Below are 24,979 nucleotides of genomic sequence, written 5' to 3'. Positions count from 1 at the left end.
GATTGAGATATAGAAGTACAGCAATCAATCCTTTGCTTTGCATTTTACAGTAAGCCAGGTGAGGAACACTGCAGTGGTGTTTTACAGTAAGCCAGGTGAGGAACACTGCAGTGATGTTTTACAGTAAGCCAGGTGAGGAACACTGCAGTGATGTTTTACAGTAAGCCAGCTGAGGAACACTGCAGTGATGTTTTACAGTTAGCCAGCTGAGGAACACTGCAGTGATGTTTTACAGTTAGCCAGGTGAGGAACACTGCAGTGATGTTTTACAGTAAGCCAGGTGAGGAACACTGCAGTGATGTTTTACAGTAAGCCAGGTGAGGAACACTGCAGTGATGTTTTACAGTTAGCCAGCTGAGGAACACTGCAGTGATGTTTTACAGTAAGCCAGGTGAGGAACACTGCAGTGATGTTTTACAGTTAGCCAGCTGAGGAACACTGCAGTGATGTTTTACAGTTAGCCAGGTGAGGAACACTGCAGTGATGTTTTACAGTTAGCCAGGTGAGGAACACTGCAGTGATGTTTTACAGTAAGACAGGTGAGGAACACTGCAGTGGTGTTTTACAGTAAGCCAGGTGAGGAACACTGCAGTGATGTTTTACAGTAAGCCAGGTGAGGAACACTGCAGTGATGTTTTACAGTAAGACAGGTGAGGAACACTGCAGTGATGTTTTACAGTTAGCCAGGTGAGGAACACTGCAGTTGACGTTTTTTACATTTTTTGGTAGCTAATTATTATTTGCTTTGATTCAAAGAAACCTATGCTGTGATTTTATTGTATTTCATCAATACATTTCAGATGTTGTTCAACAATTCCACTGTGTCTGTAGTATTCTCTCTACTAGTCATTTTACGGTGACGTATTTACACGTAGTACCATTGTAACGGGGTGAGTGACTGGTTGCCGGGAGGTCAGGCGCAGGAGAGCAGAGATGGGTGAGATCAGGAGAACTTTAATATCCACCGTGGCCCAAAGGTACAGGAGAGGCAGCACAAAGCACAACCACGGTAACAAAAAATAAAAAAAAACCTAGGTTTGAAACAAACCTAGCGCAAGCCAGCCTGTAGCGTAACACCCTACACAAAGAACAATTCCACACACAGACATGGGGAAACAGAGGGAAATATACATTTAGTCTGATGATGGAATGTGAACCAGGTGTGCGGGAAAACAAGACAAAACAAATGGAATATGAAAGGTGGAGTGGCGATGGCTAGAAGACCGGTGACTTCGACCGTGTCATATTGTGAGTATTCACAGAGAGAGTCTTACTCTGTATTCCATAGTGTTCCATAGTGAACGCAGAGAAAAGTAAACTGTATAAAATGTTCAATAAATGAATGAATGAATGAACTTTTCATAAGTATATTTTATTTCATAAACGTTATCAGTATATTCAGCGTATTACGATTTACATTGTCAACATCTGTACAACTAAGAAAATATATAATATTTGAATAGGGGATACATAAAGAACAAAACAATCCAACATTTGGATCAAACATATGGGGAAACATTGAAGTTTCCATAACATCACCTGGTACAAACACTCTATAAAATATACATATATATATATGCCATCTATATGCCATCTTTAAATTAATTTAATAGAATAAAAAATATATAATTTTAATACTGTTGATCAACTACATGTTTCCATAGCAGAGTAGTATATACTGTCACAAAGTGTAGGCTATTATTAATATTTAATATTTAATTAAAGGCTATTATTAATGTGGCTGTCAAAACAAGTGCAATTTCATCTAGAAAAATATATATTATCTCATATTATGTTAATTTTATACATTTGAAGCCACAGTAGCCTAATTTAAAGTCAAATACACATGCAGTACCAGTCAAAAAGGTTTGGACACTCCTACTCATTCAAGGGTTTTTCTTTATTTTTCTATTTTCTACATTGTAGATTAATAGACATCAAAACTATGAAATAACACATTTTATGGAATCATGTAGTAACAAAAAAAAAGTGTTAAATAAATCTAAATATATTTTCTATTTTAGATTCTTTATAGTAGCCACCCTTTGCCTTGATGACAGCTTTGCACACGGTTGGCATTCTCTCAACCAGCTTCATGATGTAGTCACACGGAATGATGACAGCTTTGGGTGGCTACTTTGAATAATATAAAATATAAAATATATTTAGATTTGTTTAACACTTTTTTGGTTACTACATGATTCCATATGTGTTATTTAATAGTTGTGATGTCTTCACTATTATTCTACAATGTAGAAAATAGAAAAAATAAAGAAAAACCCTTGAATGAGTAGGAGTGTCCAAAGCTTTGACTGGTATTGTATATGATCTCTTTCATACGTACATTTGGAATGTATAGATTCCAACTACCTGAGATTTGTTCATAAACAGGCGACAAAGAATGTTGCCAAAAAAATGTAATATATATATTATCCTAAAATATCAACAAAATAGATTTATTGTTCTTTTTACATTCAAGTTTCAAATATACATATTGTATATAACTATTGCTCATTTTGTAGTTCATTACTTGCAAAACTCCTTAGGGCTTTTTAACTGAGTCGAAACATTTATTTGAATAATTCTTTATTCTATTCATTACAGTTGTATATGATTATTGCACTAATACTAATAAATGTAAAACGATGTTTGTAAAAAAAGAAATGTCAATAATCTTCCAGAAAAAAAAATACATATATATTTTCTGTCGTGTGAATTTAACAGAGAATACCACTAATTTCAGCGTGCATATTTCAAGTTTTAAAGCATCCCTTTTTCTTAACTGTCCTGTGTCATGTGACGAGTTTATTGAAACTTTATTGAAATAAAGTGCTTTGATCATTATTTGATTAAGTTATTACTAAGCAGCAGCAGTAGTTGGAAGTTTTATAAATCAATATGGTATTAATCAATGTCTCTTTACTTGGCCTTGCTTGACTTTACAGATCTTGCTGGAGACTTCTTCGGAGTCTTCTTCTTTGGGTGAACGACTTGTCGCTCGAGGACTTCGCTGACTGCCTCTGTGCATTCTGACACCCTGCTTTCGTCCTCTGTGTCTGTAGGGTACATCTGGTTGCTCTTCACAGAGAGGTGGTGGCCCGACCTTTCACGTGAACCTATCTGTGAACTCTTCTCGCTGTTGGATTTTGTCTCTGCCTCTTCATCCAGGACTTTGTCCAGTGAGCCTTGTTGTGATTCCATGGAAGACTTGGTGGGTTGACCACGTAGGCTTTTATTAGATGTCCCAGAAGGTCCACCACTATCACTGTCGTCTTCAGACTGTCCTTTGCTTGTGATGTCATCCCCCTCATCAGCTGGATCTTCCTCAACAGCATCGTCGTTTTCAGCAGTATCTTCCTCAGCTTCCTCAATCTCTTCAACTTCCGGCTCCTCCACCCCTTCCTCCTGCTCTTCCTCATCAGAGGCCTCATTTTCAGTAGTTTCCTCCTCAGCTGCTTCCTGCTGCTCCTCATCTTCTTCCTGCTCCTCCTCAGCAGCATCATCTTCAGCTGCATCCTCCTCAGCCTCCTCCTCCACTTCAGCCTGCTCCTCCTCAGCTTCTTCCTTCAGCTCCTCAATAGGAGTTTCCTCAACTTCCTCCATTTCAACTTCTTCCATCTCCTCAGCTTCCTCCTCTGCTTCCTCCTGCAACTCCTCAACAGGAGTCTCTTCAACTGGAGTCTCCTCCTCCTTCTCCTCCTCCTGCAGCTCCTCAACTAGAGTCTCTTCAACATGAAGCTCAGCCTGAGCCTCTGCTGAGATATCACCCTCCTCCTCTTCTGGTTTGTCCTCTTGTGCTTCTGACTCCTCGTTGTTACCGTCAGTCTCTGAATCCTCAACATCGGCGTAAGCACTGTCTTCAGAGTACTCTGCTCTGGCCAAGGCATCGAATGAGGTCATTGGAGTTTCCTCAACAGTTTCCTTCATGTTGTCCTCCCCTATAGCTGGTACCTCTGATTGTTCTCCCTCATCTGTTGATATTTCCAACTCAGACTCATCCTCAGCTTCATCCTCTCCGTCGGCTGAGTACCCAAAGTTTCCGCAGCAATCCTCTTCATTGGCTGTCTCATTGCCCTCTGTAGTTTCCACTTCTTCATCTTTTTCAGACCCCTCTACAACGTTCTCGGCTTGGTCTTGGCTTCCATTTTTTTTTTCCATGTTTGTCTTTGCTTCTTCTGCCTCGTTTCCTACATTGTCTCCTGCATTTGCATCATCTTCTTGTTCTGTTCCTGTCTCCTCCGGAACCATATCTTGGTCTGTCGTTTCTCCCTCCTCCGCCTCGTCGTCTGCTTTTATCTCCGATACGTCATCCTGACAATCCGTCTCCTCAATGTTTGATTCAACTACAGGCTCTTTATCCTCTGCTGTTTCATCCTCCCCCTTTTCTACATTCTCCTCAGCCCTTTTAGTTGCTGCTTCGTCTTCAAATGCCTCAGCTTCTGACGATTCTTCTCCTGCGTTTTCATTCTCATCTCTTCCAGTTTCATCTCCGGCTGTCTGCTCTTCTCCCTCAGCTGTTTCAGCTTCAGCACTCTCCTCCTCTCCTGCTGTTTCATCGTCAGCTGTCCCTTCTCCTGCAGTTTCAGCTGGTGCCGATTCGTCTCCAGTTGTTTCAATTTCGGCCGACTCATCGCCAGTTGTTTCATTTTCTGAGGACTCGTGCCCTGTTGTTTCATCTTCTCCAGGTGTCTCACCGTCTGCAGTCTCAGCTTTAGCAATCTCCTCTTCCCCTGCTGCATCATCATTGGTTTCTGCCTCTGCCTCCACTGTGTCTTCGTCTCTGGCAGCTTCCTCTTCTGCTGCCTCAGATTCAGCATCCTCCTCCCCTTCAACTGTTTCATTTTCAACTGTTTCAGTTTCTGCAGTTTCCTCGTCGGCTGTCTCTACTTCAGCATCCTCCTCTTCTTTGGCAGTTTCATCTCCAGCTGTTTCAGCTTCAGCACTCTCCTCGTCTCCTGCAGTCTCCTCTTCAGCTGCTTCTACTTCAGCAGTCTCTTCTCCTCTTGTTCCATCATCTGTAGTCTCTGCCTCAGCACTCTCCTCGTCTCCTGCAGTCTCCTCTTCAGCTGATTCTACTTCAGCAGTCTCTTCTCCTGCTGTTCCATCATCTGTAGTCTCTGCCTCAGCAGTCTCCTCCTGTCCTGCTTCATCTCCCGCTGTCTCTGCCTCAGCACTCTCCTCGTCTCCTGCAGTCTCCTCTTCAGCTGCCTCTACTTCCGCAGTCTCATCTTCTTCTGCTGTTACATCAGCTGTCTCTGCCTCTGCAGTTTCAGCTTCAGATTGCTCCTTTCCTGACATTTTATTATCAGCTGCTTCAGTGCTCTCCTCTTCTCCTGGGGTTGATCCTGCTGCTATAACTTTATCAGTTTCTTCTTCTGCATCTTCATCTTTTCCTGTTTCTACTTCAACTTCTTCCTCTCCTGCAGTGTCTTCTTCAGCTGCCTCTTCTTCTCCTGCTGTTTCGTCATCAGCTACTGTCTCTCCTTCAGCAATTTCTTCTTCTCCCGCTTCATCTTCTGCTGTCTCTGCTTCTGCTGTTTCTGCTTCAGCTTCCTCCTCTTCTCCTGCCGCTTCATTATTAGCTGCTGTTTCTGCTTCAGAAGTTTCTTCTTCCAATGTTTCATCTTCAGCTGTCTCTGCTTCGACTTCCTCCTCTTCTCCGGCTTCATAACACACTGCTGCCTCTGCTTTACCACTCTCTTCTGCTTCCTCTATCTCAGCTTCAGTATTCTTTGATTCAGCATCCACCTTTCCCTCTGCTTCCTCAGCTGCTGTCTCAGCTTCCTCAGTTTCTTCTTCATCTGCTTCATCTTCAGCAGTATCTGTTTCAGCTCCCCCCTCTTCTATTGCTTCACCTTCAGCTGTCACTTCTACATCAGATTCTGCTGTCTCAGCTTTGTGACCCATTTCAGCATCTTTTTGTTGTGATTCCTTCATCTCCTTCTTAGCCCCATTGATAACATTTTCAACAAGAGTTTCCGCTGCTTTGGCTTCATCCATACCTTCAGTCTCATCTGCAACATTGACTTCTACTTGTATCTGTGGTGGACTGTCCTTTTTCAACTGGAGAATTGACTTTAAATCAAAAACATGTGTAATGCCAGCTTTCACTACCACCGTTTCAGTGTCATCTGTAACATCAGCTTCTTGGGTCTTTGGAGTAGGTTCCCTTTTCAACTGAAGAATTGACTTTAGATCAAAAGCCATCATGACTGGTGCAGTATGCAGGACTTCTGCAGGAAGCAGTGGCCCCAATTCCAGTTTCTTTTGTAAACATGCTTCACAAGGGCAATATTCATCATCACTCCGTTGGTCACTGAAGGAAGTGCAGGTTGCATCCTCACTTTTATCAACCCGGTTATCAATGGACTGGTCACGCACAACTTTCAGTCTTCTTCGCCTTGTCTCTGTTTGTGAATTTGATTCTCGTGACAAGGCTTCTTTGGGTGGTCTTGGTCTTCCAGCCCGACCGTGGATCTTCCTCAGTTCCCTGTCGATGCTTAGTTGTATTCTCCTCCTCACATCGTCTTTCAGTTCAGCTATCATAGCATTGAGCTGTTCGTTGTTGTCCAAGTTCCAGCGAACCTTGAACTCAGCCATGGCATCCATATAATGTGTCATGAACTGCTTCTCTAGTTTGTTCAGTAACTTCAAGACCCAGACAGGATCAGGATCCAGGGAAACCTTTTTGGCTAGTTGTGCCCTTTGGACAGATGGAGGAGAGCCAGAGCTTGTGTCCTCTAGCGGGTCTGAGCTCTTATTGGAAGACGGGGGTGTTTCTGGTAATTCTCTCAGACTTTCATTTCTAATGGTGTCATCAGACTCCGGGACGTCTTCATCTTTTTGTTTCTCTTCCTCCACTGCTATTGCTCCTTCTCCTCCTTCTTCGGGGGTCCATTGCACCCGACTGGCTATGCCCGGAGTGGCTGTATCAGACATTGGTGCTGAGCACTCTGGGCTTTCATCTTTCTGTGCCATTTCATCAACTTCTTGTACCTTCACCAACGCTTCCCCCTCTGCGTTCGTTGCCTGAGCCACACGGCCTGAACTCTTACCTGAGCCTGTTGAGCCACTGCTGACATCCACCCCAGAGGACGACCTTGCTTTCCCATCACCGTCCACAGAGTGTTGATCACAGCCATTCTGCTGTGACTTTCCACCTTCTGCTGGGTCGCACAACCAGAGGGACTGGAGGATGTTCATTAGCTCTCTGTACCTTGTGTCCTTGGCGTTTGCATCGTGGTTGGGATCAAAGTCTATCAACTGCAGCTTTGCGAGGCAATCCAGGAGACCTCTGGCTGAGGTGCTCAGTTTACGTCCGTACACTGGGGAAACTTCCGGTAAACTGTTACACCGGTCAAGCTTGGGATTCAACAGGACTTTCATCACCTGAACTGAGGAGTGAAAGCTCTTTGATACCTCTTCCTGTGGAGCGGTGCAGGGGTGAGTGTCTTCTGGTGGGGTTTCTGGTGGGGTCTCTGGTGGGGTCTCTGGTGGGATCTCTGGTGTGGTCTCCACTGGCTCCTCACTGTCAGCCACATGGTTGACCACTGTCTCTTTGAGCTCTTCCTTTTTTTCGTTTTGAGTTTCACACTCAGCAATGGTGTCAATATCCTCTTTTGGTTTTTCCTTTTGCGGTAGTTCTTCTGGTGAATGGCCTCTGTCACTGAATTCGTCCCCAATGTCGTACATCGCACTGTCAGACGGTATTTTCTTAAGCCACTCATTCACCACCTCTGTTGGAGAGGCGTTTGGTAGATTGGAGGGAACCAGCTCAGAGACTTCTCCTTCCGGCCGCTGTCGGGAGAAACTGAGTAAGGGAACCCCTTTCCTCTGTTTGCACTTGCCACTCTTGTCACTTTTGTTGTCTGTCACTTCCAAGGGGCCATTGCATGAGATGTTAGAGTTCTCTTCCACTGGATATGCTGCATGTGACTTATTACTGTCACTTGAGCCACCAAGTAAAATAACAGGTCGTTGGATTTTTCTGGGGGTTGGTGGGCACTCTGGTGGGGAAGGAGTGAGACAACTCTCTGACGCAACAGAGTTAGGTCTGGGAGTGTCCACATGATCTCTACTGGCAGTCTTATTTGACCTGTTTGTCTTTCTTGAAATGTCACTCCCTTTGTCACTTTTTGCGTCATCCTTATTGTTTTTGTCCTTTTGTCCTTTGACTTGTAGATGGGAAGACACGTTGGACATGTTGCTTTTAGGTCTCTCAGCCACTTCAGCAGTTGTACTATCTTTCGGTTTGGAGCTACAGTAAATGCAGTTAGATTTGTCTGATGCATTGGTCCTAGCTGACTTTGCAGACTTAGCAGATACAGCACTTGGTGCATTCACCACATTTTCCTCTACTTGCTCTTCAGCTTTTTCTATAGAATTTACTTCAAAAACTTTGGACTTCCTTGATCTTGCAGATGAATGTGACTTAGCAGATACAGCTCTGAGTGCTCGCTCCTCTGTTTCATGGTCAGGTTCAATAACTGAAACTTTTGACCTTTTAGATCTTGCTGAGACATTTGATTTAGCTGACATAGCACTAGGCGCTCTCTCTTCAGTTTCCTTTACATCCTCTCGTGCCTTCACTTTGGCAGTAGCATATTCTGTTTGGTTTTCAAGGTCAACAGTTTCCTCAGCTGTAACTTCAGAAGTTTTAGATTTTTTTGATCTTGCTAAAGCATTTGACTTGGCTGACATAGCACTAGCTGCTCTCTCCTCGGTTTGATCCTGTTCTGCAGCGGGATCATCAGAAATGTCATATTTCTTGTGTCTTGCTAACATATTGTACTTAGCAGACATAGAGCTGGATGGTCTCTCAGTTTCTTTGACACAAAGTTCAGAAACCTTGGACCTCTTTGATTTTGCAGAAACATTAGACTTAGCTGATCTGCCAGACATGACACTGGGTGCTCTCTCTTCAACGTCTTCCAATTCTTCATCTCCATTTTCCACAGGAAGAACTTCTGAAGCTTTAGGCTTCACATGTCTTGTAGAAACATTAGATTTAGCAGACATGCTGCTGGGTGCTCTCTCTTTAAATGGATCCTCTTCTACAGCAGGGATTTCAGAAGCTTTGGATTTGTTTGATCTTGCTGAAACATTAGACTTAGCTGACTTGGCTGACATAGCACTGGGACCTCGATCCTCTGTTTCATCCTTAGGTTCAGCAGTTTCTTCAGCTGCAACTTCGGACTTAACAGACATAGCACAAGGTGACCTCTCTCCAGTTTCACCTATTTCATTTTCATGGTTGTCATCAGCAGGAACTTCAGAAGCTTTTGATTTCTTGCATCTTGCCGACACAGCAGACCTACCAGACAAAGCGCTGGGTGGTCGCTCTTCAGTTTCCTCTTCAGGACAAAGTTGAGAAACCTTTGACTTCTTTGATTTTGCAGAAACATTGGACTTAACTGACTTAGCACTAGGTTGTCTCTTTTTAATTTCTTCCAATTCCTTGTCTTCGTTTTCCTCGGGAGGATCTTCAGAAGATTTAGACATCGCTGATCTTGCAGAAACATTGGACTTAAAAGACCTAGCACTGGGAGCTCTGTTTTCTGTTTCTTCTGCTACCTCAGTTTCTGCACTTTCTTCAGCTCCCTCCTCAGTGTCTTCCTCGGCAGCTTTAGATTTCCTCGATCTTGCTGAGACATTAGACTTAGCAGATATAGCACTAGGTGCTCTCTCCTCAGTTTTCCCAAATTCGTCTTCTGCGTTGTCTTCAGAAGGATCATCAGAAATATTGGATTTATCAGACATAGCTGATCTATTTTCAGTTTCATCAGAAACATAGTATTTATTGAATCTTGATGATCGGTTGTACTTACAAGACATAGCGCTGGATGATCTCTTAGTTTCTTCAACGCAAAATAGAGAAACATTGGTCTTCTTTGATCTGGTAGAGACATTAGACTTAGCTGACTTAGCTTCCGTTTCATGCTCAGATTCATCAGTTTGTTCAGCGGGAACACCCTCTGTTTCTTCTACCTCTTCTGCTTTCTCTCCAGTTGGATCTTCTCCAGCTGTTTCCTCCTCTGGACCTTCTCCAGCTGTTTCCTCCTCTGCTTCTGCGTTTTCCTCAGCAGGTGCTTCAGAACCATTGGACGTAGCAGACATACCACTCGATGGTCTCTCTTCAGTTTGATCCTCTTTTTCTTTAGAAACATAGTATTTCTCATATCTTCCTGACCGGTTGTACTTAGCAGACATGGCGCTAGGTGCTCTCTCCTCAGGTTGATCCTCTTCTCCAGCGGGATCATAAGGAACATAGTATTTCTTGTGTCTTGCGGACCGGTTGTACTTAGAAGACATGGCGCTGGATGATCTGTCATCGTCAACACAAAGTTGAGAAACCTTCGTTTTCTTTGATTTTGCAGAAACATTAGAATTAGCTGACATAGCACTAGGTGCTCTCTCTTCAGACTTTTCCAAATCCTCTTCTCCATTTTCCTCAGCTGGAAGAGTTTGATTGTATTCTGCATCGGGATCATCAGAAACGTCGTATTTCTTGTGTCTTGCTGACATATTGTACTTGGCAGACATAACACTGGATGCTCTTTCGGTTTCTTTGACACAAAGTTCAGAAACCTTGGACTTTGATGTTGCAGAAACGTTAGACATAGAAGACATCGCACTAGCTGCTCTCTCTTCAGTTTCTTCCAGTTCCTCTTCTGCTTTTTCTTCAGCGGGAACATGAGAAACTTTGGACTTTCTTGAGGCGTTAGATTTAACTGACAAAGCACTTAATGCTGTTTTTGCGTATTCTTCAGGTGTAACGTTTTCTTCAGCTTCGGACATTTTGGACTGAGATCTTGTTGAGACACTTGAGGATATTTTGTCTGTTGGATGTTCCTGTAAATCTACGTCTTCTACAGCTGAAACATTGGACTTCCTTGACTTTGCTGAGGCATTTGATTTGACTGACATGGCACTTGATGATTGCTCTCCTGAATTAACTCCTTTCTCCCCAACGTTGGACTTCCTACATCTGGTAGAGACATTTGATTTGGCAGACTTTGCTCTCTCCTTTGTTTCTGGGTCTTTGTTTTCAGTGTCCTCTGAAGGGTTTGCTTCTTGACTCTCTTCTTCTACTGCAGTTTCAGCATTTTCTTTGTCAGCTTCCATTGTTTCTACTGCTTCATCAGATCCTTCACACTTTTTTGATTCTTGGTCATCTTGTCCATTTGATGGTGCCAGAGACACAACTTTGGTTGATTTCTTGGACTTGGTAGAGCGCACAGAGGATGCCTTGCTACTCGGAGGCCTGGGAGATAAATGTTGCATAGGTGTTGCTATGGGTGAGTTCAAAACAGAAATTCTAGTGGGTTCCTCTTCCTCTGCATTACTATTCTGAGAACATGCACACGCTCTCGAAATACTTGGTGGAAGACTGTCTTCCTCATCGTCCTGGTCTTCACTGAGCGATGCCAGGATCTGGGAGGAAAGACTAACAGCAGACACAGGCCGATCCTCTTCCTCTGCATCAGTGATCTTGACGCTGACCTCACTCTGAGACTCCTTGGAGGGAGCGGAGGATGAACTGTCAGCTGTAGGCTCATTTTTATCTGGTGCCTGGGTTGTAATGTCAATGCATTCATTCATGCCAAGGCTCTTGCTCTTGTCCTCAGTGGAAACCCTAGTCCTACTCTTGGCGGACGTTGTTGTCGAGTGCACTTCGCTCCTGCTGCAGCCGCGGTTGAAGGTGCAGTACTCCACCGTGGAGTCGCCCCCTTCCTCCACAGTCTGCTGAAAGCAAGCAGTCTTCTCCACCACGTGCTCGGTGATCTCCTCACTGGACATAGTCTCCACTGATCCTTCTTTACGTACAAAGGTGTGTGAGGAGGCACTGGAGCTGGAGGAGGTGACGTGGCGGACAGTCCTCTGTCCCCCCGCAATATAGGTCTTCCTGATCTCATTGTCCTGGCAGTGGCCACAGCAGTGCTGACAGTGAGGGACGTCCAGATGCTTCTGGTGCAGTTTGGTGATGTAGGCCTGGCCTGGTGAAAGGGGCTCCGACTCGGAACAGCTTTCCACACTACTCTGCTGTAGAGAGCAGTTATCATGGTATCCTTGGAGGTATTCATTGTTCGTTCCTACTGACTTCTTTACTTGTGTGGACCAATGCAGCGTCTCGTCATTCAGTAGTCGGAAACGCACTTTCATTTCCATTGACAAGCTGCCATCTTTGTTGACTAATACCCTTTTCTCGATGTCGTCTTCCATCAAGCCTTCACTTGAATGAGGGCATGGGCCTACGTGGGCTGGGGATGTAGAGTTGATTGGTGGGAGTGATTTGTCCGATGATATGGAATGCCTGGCTGACCGGTTGCTGAATTCAGATCTTAAGTGGATGACACTTTTCTTTGCCTCAAGTCCTAAACCGCCTGTAGAAGTGACAAGCAGAAAGAAATATAAATTATCAGTCATCGGTTTACAAGAAGCTTGACGATGAGGAAGTCTACATTTTCCAGTAAAACAAGTTCAGACAGTTGTTACAAGAATTAGCAGATATGTTGCTGAATGTCAATAATGAGTTAAACATTAGACCAAATCATTAGGAGCGCCTTCTTAATATTGAGTTGCACATCACACTTTTGCCTTCGGAATAGCCTCAATTTGTCGGGATATGGACCCTACAAGGTGTCGATAGTGTTCCACAGTGATGCTGGCCATGTTGGCTCCAATAATTATCACAATTGTATCAAGTTGGCTAGATGTCCTTTGGGCGGTGGACCATTCTTGATACACAGGAAACTGTTGAGCATGAAAATCCCAGCAGCGTCGCAGTTCTTGACACAAACTGGTACGCCTGGCACCTACTTCCATACCCCGTTCAAAGGCACTTAAATCATTTGTCTTGCTCATTCACCCTCTGACAATCCATGTCTCAATTGTCTCAAGGCTTAAAAAATCCTTCTTTAACCCGTCTCCTCCCCCTTCATCTACAATGATTGAAGTGGATTTAACAAGTGACATAAATAAGGGATCATATCTTTCACCTGGATTCACCTGGTCAGTCTGTCATGGAAAGAGCAGGTGTTCTTAATGTTTTATACAATCAGTATATACAGTATCAAATGGCCAGCACAGTGATGTCTTTGCTTACCATAATAGCAGTCTATTTGTAGAATTTTTTTTTTGAAATTACATAAATAAAGATTTTGAGAAATTGTATGTGTTGGTTTGTAAGTATTTGATGACAGCTGCTGACATAAAAAAGGGGCATTCTAAATCAATTTGTTTGATTGATTGATATGCTTGAGTGATTTATTGATTGATTTATATAGTCATACCATTTTTCTTACTCTCCTGTCCTTCGCTGGCCATGCTGGAGCGTCCCAGTGACCTCGGCCTCAGTCGTGGAAGTTTGTCATCTGAGTTTTTCCGGAAGTTCTCCAGAAGGATGGGGTGGGAGGGCTCACGGCCCACACAAATCAACACACTGGGGCACTGCAGGAGACCCCGAACACTGTCGATCTGACACAAAGAAACACACAGAGAGCCAGGTGAACAAAATGTTTTACTGTAGATAAGCAGACTAATAGAGGACAGACAGGTTCCTAGACAAGGAAACTGAAACAGAGAGTTAGTCAAAAATCAGCTATGACCTAAATTGAGATTGGCCAGTTTCTCAAGCAAGACATTTTGATCTCAATGAGACAAACATGTATGAATAATACTTACATAAACACACACACACACACATATATATAGTATCACAAAAGCTGTATGTTAAAGGATGTAAAAAATGATATCAGTACCACAGTATCAGTACCCAAGAATAAAGCGTTAAAGAATGCTAGCTGAACCTTGGCCATATGGTTAAGTAAAGGTACAGGATATGGCTAAGAACTAAGGCCATAATTTTTTTAAATTTAACTAGGCAAGTCACTTATTAAGAACAAACTCTTATTTACAATGAAGGCCTACCGAGGTAAAGTAGGTTAACTACCTTGTTCAGGGGCAGAACGACACATGTTTTACCTTGTCAGCTCGGGGATTCAATCTAGCAACCTTTCGGTTACTGGCCCAACACTTTAAACGCTAGACTACCTGCCGCTAGACTACCTGCCGCTAGCCTACCTGCCGCTTGGCTACCTGCCGCTAGCCTACCTGCCGCTTGGCTACCCGCCGCTTGGCTACCTGCCGCTAGGCTACCTGCCGCTAGCCTACCTGCCGCTAGCCTACCTGCCGCTTGGCTACCTGCAGCTAGCCTACCTGCCGCTTGGCTACCTGCCGCTAGCCTACTTAACGCTTGGCTACCTGCCGCTAGCCTACCTGCCGCTTGGCTACCTGCCGCTAGCCTACCTGCAGCTTGGCTACCTGCCGCTAGCCTACCTGCCGCTTGGCTACCTGCCGCTAGCCTACCTGCCGCTTGGCTACCTGCCGTTAGCCTACCTGCCGCTTGGCTACCTGCCGCTAGCCTACCTGCCGCTTGGCTACCTGCCGCTAGCCTACCTGCCGCTTGGCTACCTGCCGCTAGCCTACCTGCCGCTTGGCTACCTGCCGCTAGCCTACCTAACGCTTGGCTACCTGCCACTATTCTACCAGCCGCTAGCCTACCAGCCGCTAGCCTACCAGCCGCTAGCCTACCAGCCGCTAGCCTACCAGCCGGTCATAATGGATTAAAGCCATGAACAACATGAAGATGTTACCAAGCTGAGGAAACATAAACATTTGCAATCTTAATTTTCTCCCATACTACGATTTAAGATAATAATTAAAACAGCATTCTGATATTCTGATATTGTAATCAGCTCATGCTAATCACGAGGGGAAGTCTGATATATCAAATAAGGTTTGTTCAGTCCAGGACAAAATTAGTTTAGACCAACTCAATATTGACTTGCATCCATAACACTTTAAGGTAAGTGATACTGGCAAGCACAGTGTGCAGGATTTTCTTTTCTTTCAAATTCTCATCAAATAATTCCCAAACAAGGAAACACAGATGAGAGGGTGCTTTCCCTGTTTTAAACCACTTTAGTGACTCTGCCCTGGTAGTGATGCTAACACATCCCTGCAGCAGCAGCAAGGGCTGTGTGGAGGGTCGGTCTGGCTGGCCACTAACCATATTATCATCCTAACCCAGGATAATCTCCTAGTCCCCCTCCGCTGAGGTGACTGTGCATTCTGTTTGTCACCAAGCACGGCTCAGCAGCCCGAGGACGAGTTGAGGCAAAGCAGGAAGGCGTTACTACAGACAAGAGAACACAGATGCTTGGGGGTACCACACAAGACAGAGACTGGGGACCACACCAGACAGAGACTGGAGACCTCTCCAGAAAGAGTCTGGGAACCACACCAGACAGAGACTGGGTACCACACAAGACAGAGACTGGGGACCACACCAGACAGAGACTGGAGACCTCACCAGACAGAGACTGGGGACCACACCAGACAGAGACTGGGAACCTGACCTGACAGAGACTGGGTACCACACAAGACAGAGACTGGGCACCTCACCTGACAGAGACTGGAGACCTCAGAAAGAGTCTGGGCACAAACCAGACATAGACTGGGGACCACAGAGACTAGATACCACACCAGACAGAGACTGGGCACCTCACCAGACAGAGACTGGGGACCTCAGACAGAGACTGGGGACCTAACCAGACAGAGACTGGGGACCACAGAGACTAGATACCACACCAGACAGAGACTGAGGACCTTACCAGACAGAGACTGGGGACCACACCAGACAGAGACTGGGGACCACAGAGACTAGATACCACACCAGACAGAGACTGGGCACTTCACCAGACAGAGACTGGGGACCACACCAGACAGAGACTGGGGACCACACCAGACAGAGACTGGAGACCTCACCAGACAGAGACTGGAGACCTCACCAGACAGAGACTGGAGACCTCACCAGACAGAGACTGGGTACCACACCAGACAGAGACTGGGTACCTCACCAGACAGAGACTGGGTACCTCACCAGACAGAGACTGTAGACCTCACCAGACAGAGACTGGGGACCACACCAGACAGAGACTGGGGACCACACCAGACAGAGACTGGAGACCTCACCAGACAGAGACTGGATACCTCACCAGACCGAGACTGGGAACCACACCAGACAGAGACTGGGTACCTCACCAGACAGAGACTGGGAACCACACCAGACAGAGACTGGGTACCTCACCTGACAGAGACTGGGAACCACACCAGACAGAGACTGGGTGCCTCACCTGACAGAGACTGGGAACCACACCAGACAGAGACTGGGTACCTCACCTGACAGAGACTGGGAACCACACCAGACAGAGACTGGGTGCCTCACCTGACAGAGACTGGGAACCACACCAGACAGAGACTGGAGACCTCACCAGACAGAGACTGGAGACCTCACCAGACAGAGACTGGGTACCACACCAGACAGAGACTGGGTACCTCACCAGACAGAGACTGGGTACCTCACCAGACAGAGACTGGGTACCTCACCAGACAGAGACTGTAGACCTCACCAGACAGAGACTGTAGACCTCACCAGACAGAGACTGGGGACCACACCAGACAGAGACTGGGGACCACACCAGACAGAGACTGGGTACCTCACCTGACAGAGACTGGACCACACCAGACAGAGACTGGGTACCTCACCTGACAGAGACTGGGAACCACACCAGACAGAGACTGGAGACCTCACCAGACAGAGACTGGAGACCTCACCAGACAGAGACTGGGGACCACACCAGACAGAGACTGGGGACCACACCAGACAGAGACTGGGTAACTCACCAGACAGAGACTGGGTACCTCACCAGACAGAGACTGGAGACCTCACCAGACTTCCCGACTGGAAGGTGTTATAAAGGTATAATCCATAATAGTACACCATTAAGCTAGGAATTTATTTGACCAAGTACACACACTACTGTCGACCCTACTGCCGACTCTAATGCCGACTCCACCCGGACGCTACTCCTGACTGTACTCCTGACCTTTTACTCTACTCCTGACCTCTCACTCTACTCCTGACCTCTCACTCTACTTCTGACCTCTCACTCTAATTCTGTCCTCTGACTCTACTCCTGACCGCTGACTCTACTTCTGTCCTCTGACTCTACTCCTGACCTCTGACTCTACTCCCGACTCTACTCCCGACTCCCGACTCTACTCCCGACTCTACTCCCGACTCCCGACTCTACTCCCGACTCTACTCCCGACTCCACTCCCGACTCTACTCCCGACTCTACTCCCGACTCTACTCCCGACTCTACTCCCGACTCCCGACTCTACTCCCGACTCTACTCCCGACTCTACTCCCGACCCGACTCCCGACTCTACTCCCGACTCTACTCCCGACTCTACTCCCGACTCTACTCCCGACTCTACTCCCGACTCTACTCCCGACCCGACTCCCGACCCGACTCCCGACTCTACTCCCGACTCTACTCCCGACTCTACTCCCGACTCTACTCCCGACTCTACTCCCGACTCTACTCCCGACTCCCGACTCTACTCCCGACTCTACTCCCGACTCCCGACTCTACTCCCGACTCTACTCCCGACTCTACTCCCGACACCCGACTCTACTCCTGACTCCCGACTCCCGACTCTACTCCCGACTCTACTCCCGACTCTACTCCCGACCCGACTCCCGACTCCCGACTCTACTCCCGACTCTACTCCCGACTCCCGACTCTACTCCCGACTCTACTCCCGACTCTACTCCCGACCCGACTCCCGACTCTACTCCCGACTACTCCCGACTCTACTCCCGACCCGACTCCCGACCCGACTCCCGACTCTACTCCCGACTCTACTCCCGACTCTGCTCCCGAGTCCCGACTCTACTCCCGACTCCCGACTCTACTCCCGACTCCCGACTCTACTCCCGACTCTACTCCCGACTCCCGACTCTACTCCCGACTCTACTCCCGACTCTACTCCCGACTCTACTCCCGAGTCCCGACTCTACTCCCGACTCTACTCCCGACTCTACTCCCGACTCTCGACTCTACTCCCGACTCCCGACTCTACTCCCGACTCCCGACTCTACTCCCGACTCCCGACTCTACTCCCGACTCCCGACTCTACTCCCGACACCCGACTCTACTCCTGACTCCCGACTCCCGACTCTACTCCCGACTCCCGACTCTACTCCCGACCAGACTTCCGACTCTACTCCCGACTCTACTCCCGACTCCCGACTCTACTCCCGACTCTACTCCCGACTCCCGACTCTACTCCTGACTCCCGACTCCCGACTCTACTCCCGACTCTACTCCCGACTCTACTCCCGACTCTACTCCCGACCCGACTCCCGACTCTACTCCCGACTCTACTCCCGACTCCCGACTCTACTCCCGACTCTACTCCCGACTCGACTCCCGACCCGACTCCCGACTCTACTCCCGACTCTACTCCCGACTCTACTCCCGACCCGACTCCCGACTCTACTCCCGACTCTACTCCCGACCCGACTCCCGACCCGACTCCCGACTCTACTTCCGACTCCCGACTCTACTCCCGACTCCCGACTCTACTCCCGACTCTACTCCCGACTCCCGACTCTACTCCCGACTCTACTCCCGACTCCCGACTCTACTCCCGACTCTACTCCCGACTCTCGACTCTACTCCCGACTCTACTCCCGACTCTACTTCCGACTCTACTCCCGACTCCCGACTCTACTCCCGACTCTACTCCCGACTCCCGTCTCTACTCCCGACTCCCGACTCTACTCCCGACTCTACTCCCGACTCTCGACTCTACTCCCGACTCCCGACTCTACTCCCGACTCCCGACTCTACTACCGAGTCCCGACTCTACTCCCGACTCCCGACTCTACTCCCGAGTCCCGACTCCCGACTCTCGACTCTACTCCCGAGTCCCGACTCTACTCCCGACTCCCGACTCTACTCCCGAGTCCCGACTCTACTCCCGACACCCGACTCTACTCCTGACTCCCGACTCCCGACTCTACTCCCGACTCTACTCCCGACTCCCGACTCTACTCCCGACTCTACTCCCGACTCCCGACTCTACTCCCGACCCGACTCCCGAGTCTACTCCCGACTCTACTCCCAACTCTACTCCCGACTCTACTCCCGACCCGACTCCCGACTCTACTCCCGACTCTACTCCCGACTCTACTCCCGACTCTACTCCCGACCCGACTCCCGACTCTACTCCCGACTCTACTCCCGACTCTACTCCCGACTCTACTCCCGACCCGACTCCCGACTCTACTCCCGACTCTACTCCCGACTCTACTCCCGACTCTACTACCGACCCGACTCCCGACTCTACTCCCGACTCTACTCCCGACCCGACTCACGACCCGACTCCCGACTCTACTCCCGACCCGACTCCCGACTCTACTCCCGACTCTACTCCCGACTCTACTCCCGACTCTACTCCCGACCCGACTCCCGACTCTACTCCCGACTCTACTCCCGACTCTACTCCCGACTCTACTCCCGACCCGACTCCCGACTCTACTCCCGACTCTACTCCCGACACGACTCCCGACCCGACTCCCGACTCTACTCCCGACCCGACTCCCGACTCTACTCCCGACCCGACTCCCGACTCTACTCCCGACTCTACTCCCGACTCTACTCCCGAGTCCCGACTCTACTCCCGAGTCCCGACTCTACTCCCGACTCTACTCCCGACTCTACTACCGACTCCCGACTCTACTCCCGACTCCCGACTCTACTCCCGACTCCCGACTCTACTCCCGACTCCCGACTCTACTCCCGACTCCCGACTCTACTCCCGACTCCCGTCTCTACTCCCGACTCCCGACTCTACTCCCGACTCCCGACTCTACTCCCGACTCCCGACTCTACTCCCGACTCTACTCCCGAGTCCCGACTCTACTCCCGAGTCCCGACTCTACTCCCGAGTCCCGACTCCCGACTCTCGACTCTCGACTCTGTGGTTCCGGTTGAATTTCCATATTAATATGCGAGCAGTAGTTCCAGATTGTTTTTTTTTACAAACCTAGCACCAACATTACTCAGTGACTATACTCACCTTCCTTAGTTTGCACAACATGTGTGAATTTGGGTAAAGAGTGTAAATAACTTATTTGGGAAATGGAATACTATCCCAACAAGATTACAGATGTGCAACAAGTCATGTTTTGCCAATCATACAGAATTGTATACAGAACAATAGTGTGGGTTATAGACCCCCAGGAAGCCCGTTCATACAAGCCAAGTGGTCGTTGAGACCCAACATTTAATGTTGTGAAAGGTAAAAATTACTATATAATATCTCTGAATTTGATCTATTAGATTAGTTTTTCTATTGTACATGTTTTAAGTTGTGTTTATTGCTCACAGTGCATTTTTCTAACTATAAAACCACCCTGGCAGTTGAACCAGATAAATGGTTTTATCCACAGTCACACGTAGCCCAGATGAAGATAATTAATCGTTGCTGTAGAGGAGGATGCCTTTCTGAGCGACTCCAGGTCTCCTACTGCCTGTGAATTCTCAACACTGACCTGCTTATTTCAAAATAGCTCCGTTTTGACTAAGATTAATAGTTACTAAGATGAATAGTTACTGAATAGTTGACAACTTTCCCTTATTTTTAAATAAGTTATCTAAGATGGGAAAATGATAGTCTTTCAAGGTCTAGTACCATAGTAATAACATCTTTATCAATTAAAGCACATCATAATTACTAACCATTACACTTCCATCTGACTTCGGGTGAACAAGTCTCATAACCTCCTTCTCAAGCATTGCTACATATGTGGGATCTTAATTTGAACACCCTGTTGTTGCAGGAAATGTCCTTCACTGTCACACATTGATCTGTTTCACCTGTCCTCATTATTGTCTCCACCCCCTTCAGGTGTCACTTATTATAGAGCTGATAGGATAGAGCTGATAGGGGAGGGGCTACAAGGATAGAGCTGATAGAGAGGAGCTACAAGGATAGAGCTGATAGAGGAGGGGCTACAAGGATAGAGCTGATAGGGGAGGGGCTACAAGGATAGAGCTGATAGAGAGGAGCTACAAGGATAGAGCTGATAGAGGAGGGGCTACAAGGATAGAGCTGATAGGGGAGGGGCTACAAGGATAGAGCTGATAGAGGAGGGGCTACAAGGATAGAGCTGATAGGGGAGGGGCTACAAGGATAGAGCTGATAGAGGAGGGGCTACATAGGGGAGGGGCTACATAGGGGAGGGGCTACAAGGATAGAGCTGATAGAGGAGGGGCTACATAGGGGAGGGGCTACATAGGGGAGGGGCTACAAGGATAGAGCTGATAGAGGAGGGGCTACATAGGGGAGGGGCTACAAGGATAGAGCTGATAGGGGAGGGGCTACAAGGATAGAGCTGATAGTGGAGGGGCTACAAGGATAGAGCTGATAGAGGAGGGGCTACATAGGCGAGGGGCTACAAGGATATAGCTGATAGAGGATGGGCTACATAGGGGAGGGGCTACATAGGGGAGGAGCTACAAGGATAGAGCTGATAAAGGAGGGGCTACATAGGGGAGGGGCTACATAGGCGAGGGGCTACAAGGATATAGCTGATAGAGGATGGGCTACATAGGGGAGGGGCTACATAGGGGAGGAGCTACAAGGATAGAGCTGATAGAGGAGGGGCTACAAGGATAGAGCTGATAGAGGAGGGGCTACATAGGGGAGGGGCTACAAGGATAGAGCTGATAGGGGAGGGGCTACAAGGATAGAGCTGATAGGGGAGGGGCTACAAGGATAGAGTTGATAGGGGAGGGGCTACAAGGATAGAGCTGATAGAGGAGGGGCTACAAGGATAGAGCTGATAGAGGAGGGGCTACAAGGTTAGAGCTGATAGAGGAGGGGCTACATAGGGGAGGGGCTACAAGGATAGAGCTAATAGGGGAGGGGCTACAAGGATAGAGCTGATAGAGGGGCTACAAGGATAGAGCTGATAGGGGAGGGGCTACAAGGATAGAGCTGATAGAGGAGGGGCTACAAGGATAGAGCTGATAGAGGAGGGGCTACAAGTATAGAGCTGATAGAGGAGGGGCTACAAGGTTAGAGCTGATAGAGGAGGGGCTACATAGGGGAGGGGCTACAAGGATAGAGCTGATAGGGGAGGGGCTACAAGGATAGAGCTGATAGTGGAGGGGCTACAAGGATAGAGCTGATAGAGGAAGGGCTACATAGGGGAGGGGCTACAAGGATAGAGCTGATAGAGGAGGGGCTACATAGAGGAGGGGCTACAAGGATAGAGCTGATAGGGGAGGGGCTACAAGGATAGAGCTGATAGGCGAAGGGTTACAAGGATAGAGCTGATAGAGGAGGGGCTACATAGGGGAGGGGCTACAAGGATAGAGCTGATAGAGGAGGGGCTACATAGAGGAGGGGCTACAAGGATAGAGCTGATAGGGGAGGGGCTACAAGGATAGAGCTGATAGGGGAAGGGTTACAAGGATAGAGCTGATAGAGGAGGGGCTACATAGGGGAGGGGCTACAAGGATAGAGCTGATAGAGGAGGGGCTACATAGAGGAGGGGCTACAAGGATAGAGCTGATAGGGGAGGGGCTACAAGGATAGAGCTGATAGGGGAAGGGCTACAAGGATAGAGCTGATAGGGGAAGGGTTACAAGGATAGAGCTGATAGAGGAGGGGCTACATAGGGGAGGGGCTACAGTAGAAGGCCTACAGACAGGAATCCCCTGGATTGTCACCAAACAACCCAGATATATCTCTCTGCCTCTTTAAGAAGCATCCTTTTCCTAAACAAAACGTTGAGGTGCACATGCTGTTATCAATACAGTTATGTTCTGAATGGAAAACTAGAATTTCAGCATCATAATAACAGTTTGACTCCGCTTTGGCTCTTGGTAAAATATATGGTGGTCATAATTCCTGCCACTAGAGGTCTCTCTTTCACCCTCACACTCCCAGGGCTTCTCACAGGTAATATTAGAAACTACCAAAGAAAAGTAATGTCTCCACAGTCTGTTGCCTTCTAACATTTTCCAAACAAAATCATTTATGTGATGACTGGAAACAGTCATAACAAATTCGGTTGATTTCCTAAAACGTTTTTTAGTGGTAAAGAATGCAGACTCACACAGAAAGCCAAACCTATTTTGGCGACAAGCACATTAGACAAAAGCACCTTAGCCATGCTCTCCCATTCTAAGGCTAGACTTCCGCTGAACAAAATCTGTTTCTAGGCTTGGGAATTGTCAGGGATTTCACAATACAATATTATCATGATACTTAGGTGCTGATACGATATGTATTGCGATATTCACGATACTACGATCCAAACATATTGCTCACTATAAGTCTGCAGCAGAGGGATAAGAGAGTGTGCCATGGGAACATTTGTTTTGATCAGGCATGGAAATAAAGTGCTGAAAAACATATTGGCTATTTAAAAATAATACTTTTTGAGGTTTTTTTAACACACTAATACGCTACAGAAGGAAAAATTTACCAGAGTTTTGAGCAGGTACAGCCGACCAGCCGCAAATACAATATTAGAATACCATCAAAAATAACATCCCAATATTTAACTGTTTTTACCCATCACTATGTGCTTCATCATCTAACGATAAACAACGCTTCACTTTGGGGAAAACTTAAAGTTACCCTAAACTAGCACACCGAATGGTAATATCTAAGGATGTTGAGGAAGAAGACAGTGTCACCTTGCGTCCCTCCAGAGTGTACAGCTTCCTGATGTGGTACTGCATGAACTCAGACAGCTCCTCCAGAAACAGGCTCAGGCTGCGGAGGGTCTTGCGATGGAGCACGATGGTCCTCCGAACAGAGGGGTCGCTATTCTTCACCAGCTCCACCTTCTTGTGGAGGTGGTGGTGTTGGCAAGAGGGCTCAGCAGGGACCTCCTCAGGCCAGACCGGCCGCCTGCGAACATACTGCTGAGGGTGGTGATGGTGGGAGTGTGGGTGGACCGGAGGGAGGTACCAGGCTGATGCCTCTCTTTGGGCCTCTCTTTGAGCCTCTCTCTGGGCCTCCTCTCTGGCCTCTGTGGCCTGGGCACACAGGTAACAACCCCAGTCCTCCATGGTCTCCTGGTGAATGGTTTCCCCACCATGGGTGGCTCTCCTGGGGGGAGGCGCGGGGGCAGAACGCAGCCGGAAGGGGAGCGAGGGTTTGGAGTGGTGGTGGTGGCCGCCCTCGTCCGAGATGGCATCGAAGCACTGGAATCTGCGCTTGTGGGAAGACATCTTTGTTTACTTCCTGTCCGACTGCTATTACTTCCCGGTTAGTCCACGCCTCTCGACAAAGGTGTGTAGAGAAAAATGAGGAGGGGGGTGGGGCGGGGGGGGGGGGGGGGGGGGGGGGCAGGTCAGCGCAGGCAAGTGGGTGTCATGGTTTAACTGGCTGGTTGTCTAGGGGCTGGTGGTCCACATGATAACTGTGTTCCTCCCACTCGCCCACACTGGAAGAGAGGAAGAGAGAGAAGAAGGTCAACAAGGTCAGATGACATCATGAACAGCACATGTTTACTTGTTTTGCATTTAGCAGTTTGTGCTAAGGAATATAAATTGATTCAAGTACGTGTGCACTTCAGCACCTTGACATAGGATAATTTCACGGTCTCTGGTGTAAAATGGAACAGGCTTAGAGAATATGAGAAATCTATACTCTGACTCTTATACCTTAATGCAGGTTTATGTCTTGTACTTATTAAATATACAGGTACCTGCCAAAATATGGGAATCAATTGAGTAAATGAGGGATACGAAGTATATTGAAAGCAGGTGCTTCCACACAGGTGTGGTTCCTGACGTCCCATCATGCTTAGGTGTGGTTCCTGACATCCCATCATGCTTAGGATGGTATATAAAAATGTCCCGTTGCCCATTATTTTAGCTACCATGGCTAGGAGATATCTCATAGGCGGTTTAAAGGGGGGGGGGGGGGTGTGTGTGTGTGTGTGTGTGTGTGTGTGTGTGTGTGTGTGTGTGTGTGTGTGTGTGTGTGTGTGTGTGTGTGTGTGTGTGTGTGTGTGTGTGTGTGTGTGTGTGTGTGT

The 24,979-nt window shown here is 47.7% G+C and overlaps 1 protein-coding gene across 1 annotated transcript; it reads right to left on the bottom strand.

Moving 5' to 3' along the window:
* Nucleotides 1-2,306: 2,306 nt before the first annotated feature.
* rp1l1b (rp1 like 1b) lies at nucleotides 2,307-24,170 on the bottom strand. Its single transcript, XM_090183080.1, is given in 3 exon segments — nucleotides 2,307-12,383; nucleotides 13,305-13,476; nucleotides 23,631-24,170. Coding segments are annotated over 3 exon segments (10,191 nt in total). The 3' UTR covers nucleotides 2,307-2,904.
* Between the last annotated feature and the right edge of the window lie 809 nt (nucleotides 24,171-24,979).

This window comes from Oncorhynchus mykiss, chromosome 8 (genome assembly GCF_057628025.1).
Source record: "Oncorhynchus mykiss isolate SJ-2025 chromosome 8, ASM5762802v1, whole genome shotgun sequence".
Taxonomy (NCBI): domain Eukaryota; kingdom Metazoa; phylum Chordata; class Actinopteri; order Salmoniformes; family Salmonidae; genus Oncorhynchus; species Oncorhynchus mykiss.
This window is presented reverse-complemented; position numbering and strand designations above follow the sequence as displayed.